This window comes from Acanthisitta chloris, unplaced genomic scaffold (genome assembly GCF_000695815.1).
Source record: "Acanthisitta chloris isolate BGI_N310 unplaced genomic scaffold, ASM69581v1 scaffold18764, whole genome shotgun sequence".
Lineage (NCBI taxonomy): Eukaryota > Metazoa > Chordata > Aves > Passeriformes > Acanthisittidae > Acanthisitta > Acanthisitta chloris.
Genome location: NW_008667953.1, coordinates 44,764 through 53,517, shown reverse-complemented (window position 1 = coordinate 53,517; position 8,754 = coordinate 44,764). Strand labels below are relative to the sequence as shown.

Genomic DNA, 8,754 nt, shown 5'->3' with positions numbered 1-8,754 from the left:
GTTGCCAGTCCAGCCAAGAAGCTGGGACAGGATCAGGATAAGAGTTTAGAAAAGCCTAGAAATACCTTGTGGGAAAAACAGATGTGTCTTCTCACAAAGAAAATATTCTCCCGTGGGGTTTGATGTTTTGAAGTTTTTCATCTACTTGAGGGCCTCTGGTGAAGTCTTGACTGGAACTGTGACCTGGTGGTGCTATGGCACCATCAGAAAGGGACAGCTTTAAACTGCTGGTAATTCCTGCCATGCTTTGTTCCTGGTGTGAGGTTTGTTGGAGGGAGGACATGCTAGGAAGTGATTCTTACCACCTATCTACTGCCTATTCCCACCCTCCTCCAGCCCATCCTGACGCCCTTAGTCCCACATCATTCCCACTCTGATTCCCCATACAAGTGCTGATATGTCATGACTGTGACTGTGCCCTTTGTGAGCAGTTGTTGGTGTGTTCCTCAGCCCCCAAGAGACGTCGACCCGCGCGCTCCATATTCGACGGCTTCCGGGATTTCCAGACGGAAACCAGTAAGTGTCTGCAGATCAGTAAGCCTCAGCCTCTGGCTCAGTTTGCAAGTAAGACTGAAAAAAAACCTTTCTGCTGTAGTGTTAGGACAGCTCTCAGTCATTGAATGGGTTTAAAGTTCCATACTGCACAGCAAAATTGTTTCTCACAATGTGATTGGAGTCATAGAACTGCGATTATCACAGTGTGCTCTCTCTGCTTTGGCGTGGCAAAGGCTTTCTTGCTAGCTCTCAAAACACTGCTCCTGCCAAGTCAGGGCTTTTTTGGCTCATTTGTTTTTAAATCCTAGTCTGTGACCCCTCTGCTGGTGCTCATGTTTGTTAAGATGGTTCTTGAAAGTGAAGGGGTGTGAGGAAGCCAAGCTGAGGGGGCTCTTCCCTGGCCTACCAGCTCACCTTGCTTAGTGGGATCTAACCCCATGACTAGTGCCGAAGCTTTGTGTGTGATCATTTAGCCAACAGTAAATACACCCTGTGAGTACTTTTTGTCTAACTCCTTCCTTTCCTCTTGGGGCTGTGCAGTCCGGCAGGAGCAGGAGCTCCGGAACGGAGGGGCAGTGGATAAGAAGCTCACGACTCTCGCAGACCTCTTCAGGCCTCCCATTGACCTGATGCACAAAGGCAGCTTTGAAACGGTGAGGGCTGAAATCTGGGTGCAGGTCCTGTGTGTGATGGCTTGTGCCAGGCTGCTGGCCTGGATGAGGCTGTTGCTGCATGATCAGGAGGTTACAGAAGACTGTGCAGGGATAAATGTTTGGGGAACTGTGTGTGGGGTGTTGGGGACATACTGAAGGACGTCACTAATGGTGGTGTCCTGAGCTGGCAGGGACACACAAGGGTCACCAGTCCAATTCCCACCATGTAGATCCCCTTGTTTATGTTTCATTGATCATGTAAAGGGGTTGGATTGGAGCTTAGAGATCATCCAGCCTCAATCCTGGCTGGGGCCCTGGGCAGGGACACTTCCCACCAGAGCAGGTTGCTCAAGGCTTGATCCAACTTCTTATTCACTCTGATGCTCCTTACTTCATGACAGTAAAACTCTTCACCCTCTCAATGTATTGACCATTCCCACTTCCATTTCACCATGTATGGCTGCAAACTGCTGCACAGCTTCAGCCTGGGGCAGTGTCAGGCCTCAGGGATCAGCCTCTCAAAATTCACCTCCAGCAAGCTGCTGGAAGCTTCTCCCTTCTCTCTGCTGACTTGGAGGAGGATTGCACTTCAACAAAACTGAGCCAGCAAGAACCACCCCAACCTTTCTAAACCATACATGCTCAGAAAAGTCAAATGAGAGGAAAATATGTTCTTTCTAGCAGTGTAAGAGCAGTGAGATCCAGCAGTGAGTGTGAGCCAAAACCTGTTTCACAGATCACTGGTTTGTTGCTGTGAGTTGTAGGGGTGAAAAGTAGGACTGAGTAGAAATGGTAGAGGGAAACTGAGGACAGATTGGATTGGTTTGAATTGGTGTTTGCCTCTGAGCTCCAGTGCCTGTGCTCTCAGGGTATGGCTGTTCTGCACCACCCTATGTGCTCTGTGGCACTGCCTTATCCCTCAAAGGAAGAGGAGAATGATGTTGGAAACAGTGGATCTAAATCCATCAGACACAGCTTCTGGGACACACCAACGAGCCCTCGAGCCTTCACTTGCTCCTTTGTCACTCTCCAGAATAACCCACCAGTATAACCTCCAAACCCACAGTGTTGTTTCCCCTCACACTCTTCTTCTTCCACCCCCTCCATCCCTCAGAAGAGCCCCAGGACCTGTGTAAGAGCAGAGCTCAGTGTGAGCGAGAGAGCAGCAATTTAACTGTCTCCTTTGAACTGGGAATTCCAAAGCCTGTTGCTTTCAGAAGGCAGTTCAAAGTAGTTTCAAAGTCTCTACCTGCTCTGCAGGTTCAAACTCAGCTCTGCAAATGCTCTGTGTGGAATTCCCAGCCTGTGTCTTCCAAGGCCCTTAGCTGGGCAGAGCAGAGGTAGACCCAGAGGTTTTCATGAACACTGAAAAGCAGCCAAATGAAGTGCAGAAGAGTGAGATGCACTTTCAGCTTTCTGGTGATCCATTTCTAAGTTTGTTCTTGTAATCCAGCACATTAGGCCACAAGACTAAGGCAATCCAATGGACTTCAGTATCATAAGGATTTTTGTTCCCTTTAAGCTTGGGTAGTACCTCTAGGCCTCATCTTAAACTGATTTCCTAGAATGAACTCTCAAGGCAGATCCTTTAAATAAAGGTTTGATGAGCGTATTCGAGACCCTTGCGAGTTCCTTAGGTGTTACCTGCCCCACTTAGTGACCAAATGCTGGATTGTGGCATTAATGTTAGTGGTAAGTAGTTAGTGTGAGGCCCTTTGTGAGAACAGGACTGTTCCATTCCCTTTTTTCCGTGGAGTGAACCCCAAGGAGCCTCTGCAGGCCCTTGGCCACGCAGACTGAGTGTGTGGGCTGAGTGTAGGGTTCATGTATCTGTCACACTGAGGATAGGCTGACTGCTCCAAATTCATTTCTAGGCTGAAATTCATTTCTAAGGTAGGAACTGGTTTGGGAAACAAAATAGTGCCCAAACCAGCAAAATCTTGCATAGCATCCTGATTCCCTGTGAATTCCTTAGCACTACCTTACCAGCAGGATGGTGAACATCCTTATCAATGTCTTGTTTAAAGCAAAGGGAGTTCCTGTGCTAGTCCCAGCCTTTCCAGGGGGTAAGAGCATTCCTGGTGTTGATTTAGCCCTCTTTTTTCCAACAGGTATGACAGTTCAGCAATCAGAATTACATTCTTGATCAAAGTCCCACCATTAACTTGCAGCCAAGCAGTCAGACAGTGCCAGTTTTGTGACTCAAACCAGTAAGAGTTCTTCCTGCACCTTCGTGTCTTCCTCCCCACTTGCAGTCTGGATAAGGAGCATCAAGAAGGGATGCCTAATTTGGCATGTCCTAGAGTCACTCAGAACTTGGAGAGGAAAAAGAAAACCCTCAGAGAAGTGGTGCTATTGAACTAATGCAAGTCCTCTATCAGTTATGCAGCCTACTTAACTAGGTGGTCCCCAGGTTTATATTTAGACTGAGCAGGTCTTTGTTGTCAGAGCAGTGGGACTGACTACATTTTCCCCCAAATAAATACTTTATTCAGCCTTGCCATGTGTGTGTCCCCTCCAAGCTGCTTTTCCCACCCTGTGCTTGTTGAAATCCAGCAGCTGTGTTCAGCAGTGTGGTTCTGTGACTCAACCAGACTGATGTAAAGCAGATCCTTCAGCCCTGCCTTCTGTTCTGTGGATGCCTTTTCACTAGCTCTGTCCATCTTCCCATGAAGGGTTTTGGTGGAAACTCTGAGTATTAGAAGCCATCTCTGATCATTGCTGGCATCACTGGTGTCTGGTTTAGTCTGACCTAACAAAGCTTTTTTCCCTTCTTCCAGGCCAAGGAGTGTGGTCAGATGCAGAACAAATGGCTCATGATAAACATTCAGAACGTGCAGGATTTTGCTTGTCAGTGTCTCAACCGTGACGTGTGGAGCAATGAGGCTGTGAAGAACATCATCAGGGAGCACTTCATCTTCTGGCAGGTGAGGAGCTGGGTGGGGATAGATGTGGGTGGCACTTGGTAGATGGGACAGTGAAAAAGGAATGGATTTCTTTGGGTCAAATGGCAGTGGTGCAATTCTCTGGGGGAACGTGCAGAAAAGATGTATTTCATGGAGTTTGTGTAGTTCGTGGATGCAGATGTAAGTCATGGAGATGCATTTGAATGCATGAACTGCCTTTCACATGTGCAATCAAGGTGCTACTGATACACAGAATCATAGCATGTTAGGGGGTTGGAATGGAGTTTAGAGATCATCCAGCCCCAACCCCTGCCCTGGGCAGGGACACCTCCCACCAGAGCAGGTTGCTCAAGGCTTTAGCCAACCTGGCTGTGAACACTGCCAGGGTTGGGGCAGCCACAGCCTCCCTGGGCAACCTGGGCCAGTGTCTCACCACCCTCACAGCAAAAACTTCTGCCTAATATCTAGCTTAAATTTCTTATTTCAATTTATCCCCATTACCCCTTGTCCTGTCCCTGCAGTTCCAAACACAGAGTCCCTCTGCAGCTTCCCTGGAGCCCCTTCAGCTCCTGCAGGTTGCTGTGAGCTCTCCACACAACCTTCTCTTCTCCAGACTGAACAGCCCCAACTCTCTCAGCCTGACCTTGTAGGGGAGGTGCTCTAACCCTCTTAGAAACCTCATGGCCTTCTCTGGACTTGCTCCAACAGTTCCATGTCCTCCTTATGTTGGAGACACTGGAGCTGTGTGCAGTATTTCAGGTGGGGCCTCACCAGAGCAGAGGGGCAGAATCTAATGTGGAGAATCAGAGGCACATTTTCAGCTTCTCAGAATTACTGAGAACTGTATGCCCCATTTGTAGCTCATACCTCTGTGCATCTCAAGGGCTCCCTGTGTGTTCCCTCTCCAGCCCCTGACGTGCTGCCTCATGGTGTTTTGCAGGTGTACCACGACAGTGAGGAGGGGCAGCGCTACATACAGTTCTATAAGTTAGCTGACTTCCCCTATGTCTCCATCCTGGATCCCAGGACAGGTAAGGCAAGGGACAGCTGGTTCCCTGCACTTATCCTGTGGGAAGGACTGGCAGGTGCAGTCACCTTTCACACTTGGTGTTGCATTCAGCTGGAGGATCTCGGTGAGACCTTGGTGTCCTTGAAGGAGTGTGTTCTGGGAATGCTCCGTGGGAACCGAAGGAATAAAACCTCCCAAACTTGCTGAAATGTTGTGTATTTGAAGCTTGGGAAGTGCTTTGCTTAGGAAGTGAAGATGGTTCCACCTGGTGGCAAATCTCTGCATTTAGTTCTTTTTCAAAGTCCCCTTTTAAAAGCTTCTTGAACTATGAGCTGCAGTATTTGTGAGCACTACGTGGATCTGCTTCCTGCCCCTTCCCCAGGAGCTTTCTGAGGCTCAGCAAGGACTTCTTAAATTACGTCTTCACTTTGAAATACCATTTTGGCTTTGGGTTTGATGTTTTGGTTTGTCTTTTTTTCACCTGAACATTCAAACTTCCACCTCTCCATTCAGCTCTTTTAAAACTGTTACTTTTTCTTTTGTATCCCAACACCTTCTTTTATCATCATGTAATAATGTCACCATATACTAATGGTCTCTGGTCTTCTGCTTCTCAGGGCTGAAGGAGAGTGTGATCAGAGCTGAAATTTCTTTGTGTTGGACTTACACCACACAAAAATATGTATGTTTTGTAATGTTGCAGCTGAAGTTTGGATCCTCTTCTTGGGACTTTGGGGAACAAATGTTGTTTGCTAAGGGTTAGAATCTATCTGGCAAGAATGTAGAAAAGCTTCTTCATAAACTCAGTGGTTTGATGTTTATTCCTTTTGAAGCCAAATTCACCACTCTGTGCACGTGTTCGCAGAGATAAAAGAAGGGAAATAAGCCAAGTCTCTATTCATGTCTGTCCCTTCTCAAGGGGGAGGAGGAAGGATGCTCCATAACCATCAGGTGGGAAGCTGCAGTTCCACACACCTGGACTCTTGCAGCAGAACTGGTGTATTTGACCACTGAGCTGCAACTTTGGGCTGAAATTATGTCTCATGATGCCTTTTGTTCCCTAGGCCAGAAACTAGTGGAGTGGCACCAGCTAGATGTGACTTCTTTCCTGGACCAAGTGACCGGATTCCTGAGTGAGCATGGGCAGCTGGATGGCCACTCCACCAGCCCACCCCAGAAGTGCTCTCGCTCAGTAAGTACAAGGCCCTCTGAGAGACACCTGAAGGAACACACTGGTCTGTGCTTATCCAGCTGTCCTTATTGTCCCTTCAGGAGTACAGATAGACCCCATGAGTTAGTGTAAAACTCAAGTGTGCCAGGGGATGTCTTCTTGGATAACTCCTTTGTTGTGCAGTTTGTGCTCTCAGCAGTTGGTTTGGGTTTAGCCGTCGCAGTACGATGCAGGTGTGAAGGGAAAATGGATTAGTCCATGCAGAACTCCAAGGAGAAGCCATTAGGTGATTACAGCATGCCTAGCTTTCCCTGCTGTTTGTTCCTGGCAGGTTTAGTAACTTCCCTTTGGGAGACTGATGTCCTTTGGATTTTCAGGGCATATTTCACAGCAGCTCTGATGCATTTGTGTGCTGTCTGCATTCCCCAGGAGAGCCTCATCGATGCCAGTGAGGACAGCCAGCTGGAAGCTGCTATCAGGGCCTCCCTGCAGGAGACACACTTTGATTCCTCCCAGGCCAAGCAGGAGAGTCGCTCGGATGAGGAGTCAGAGTCAGAGCTCTTTTCTGGGAGCGAAGAGTTCATTTCGGTGTGCGGATCCGAGGAGGAGGAGGAGGCAGAGATTCCTGCCAAGCTCAGAAAGTCTCCACACAAGGACTTGGGGTACAAAAAGGAGGAGAGCCGGAGGCCTCAGCCTGAGCCCTCTGCAAGGACTGAGCCTGGGCCCACAGCAAACCACAGAGCACTGCCCTGCGCGGACGCAGCGACGCCGGAGCCGTCGCCTGACAAGCCTGAGAGCTCGTGTCGGGGCCTCGATGCCAACGGTGAGTTCCCTCCTCTTACCACGGCCTCACCTTGGTGCTGGACCTTATCCTGAGGCTCTGTATACACTACCAAGCATGGTGTCAGCCCTCCTTTCTAAAGATGAATCTCCTCTGGCTTCCTCCCTCCCTGACACCAGGCACGTGAGTGATTCCTCGTGCCAGCAGCACTACAGCAGTGTCACAGCCTGCAGAGTCCTGTTACTCACAGAACCACACAATATACTGAGCTGGAAGGGACCCACAAGGATCATCAGTCCAACTCCCACCATGTAGACCATGTTGTTTGTGTTTCACAGGTCATTGTATCACAGTATGGTAAGGGGTTGGAATGGAGCTTAAAGATCATCCAGCCCCAACCCCTGCCCTGGGCAGGGACACCTCCCACCAGAGCAGGTTGCTCAAGGCTCATCCAACCTGGCTGTGAACACTGCCAGGGTTGGGGCAGCCACAGCCTCCCTGGGCAACCTGGGCCAGTGTTCTACCACCCTCACAAGGAAAAAGCACTGACTGGTGTCAGTCACTGCTGTTTTGGAAGAGCCACAAGTTTGATGTGTATATTTTAAGCACATGTGATAGAAATCTTCACAGACTGGAACCTTGTGTCTGTCTCAGTCCCTAACCCAATGCTGTCCCACCCAAAATACACAGAAGAGCTCAACTCTGCTGCCTGCTTGTTTGTTAACTTCTAGTAACTTCCTTTTTGCTAGGACCAAAGGCACAGCTGATGCTAAGGTATCCAGATGGAAAGAGGGAACAAGTTTCACTGCCTGAGCAAGCTAAACTTCTGGTGAGTGGAATTAACAGGAATCCTTGTTTGAGTACAGGGGAGCTGAAACTGGAGACTGTCAGTACCTCTGGTGGCACTGTTGAGATGGGATCTACTGGCAGAAGTATATCCAGACGCTGCCATTCCCTTGTGCTCCATATCCTTCCTCTCTGATCAGCTGCTGGCTCTGTGTTGCCATTGCTGCTTGGGTTGCTGTGTACATCCCAATGTCTTCCTTCATCCCCAGGCTGCTCACTTCACCTCTAAAATGACCAAATGGCTTTTGCATTGCTCATTAATTACCGTGAAGTGCTCTCAGCTCACTCATTTGAGGGCCTTTGTTTCTAAATGGAAAAGTTTAGTTGGCTCCCATGGTAAAATCCAAGGCAAAACTCTTCATTCTTGTTCTCCAGCTCTTCTACCATCTTCAGCCCTCCCTTCTGGACATGGATGATGGAACAGACTGTGGAGGAAGTTCTCCTAAAATTTATTACATTATTATTCAATTCCTGTGCTTTGGGTGTGTGTCTCAGCTATGCTTTCACCTTGCTTCCCTTGGAGGAGTCCATGTGGGTGGCATTTCCATCCAAATCTTGGGACTGCTTCCCTGGAAGCAGTGTGTGAAGAGGTCACTGTGTCCCTGTGAGCTGTGAGTTTTCATGGCACTGTGGCCAGTTAAGCTCATTTTAATGTAATCAACATAAAAGCTGTGCCTTGAAGCTGAAGGAAGGCAAAATTACCCCTCTTCAGGAGGATTTTGTGCAGATCTGGGAGAAAATCATCCTATCTCTTACAGAAAATGAGCCTAGTCTGCAGCATCTAGGAGTGTGTAGTGTCCTAAGCTCAGGTTCTTGCCCTTAACTCTCCTGCTTGAAAATAAGAGGGGAAAAAAAGCTTTTCTGCTTTGTGAAAGCAGCCTGGTAAGTAAATT

General features: G+C 48.5%; 1 protein-coding gene across 1 annotated transcript in view; it reads left to right on the top strand.

Annotated features, from left to right (window-relative positions):
- Positions 1-8,754, top strand: part of UBXN7 (UBX domain protein 7) — a gene marked incomplete at its 5' end in the record, with an annotated part of 12,793 nt that overhangs the window by 2,856 nt on the left and 1,183 nt on the right. Inside the window, 7 exons of the mRNA XM_009072729.1 lie at positions 451-516; positions 1,036-1,148; positions 3,929-4,075; positions 4,995-5,085; positions 6,128-6,255; positions 6,664-7,057; positions 7,765-7,844. Of these exons, the coding sequence (XP_009070977.1) occupies positions 451-516; positions 1,036-1,148; positions 3,929-4,075; positions 4,995-5,085; positions 6,128-6,255; positions 6,664-7,057; positions 7,765-7,844 (1,019 nt within the window). The remainder of the gene's footprint in view (positions 1-450; positions 517-1,035; positions 1,149-3,928; positions 4,076-4,994; positions 5,086-6,127; positions 6,256-6,663; positions 7,058-7,764; positions 7,845-8,754) is intronic.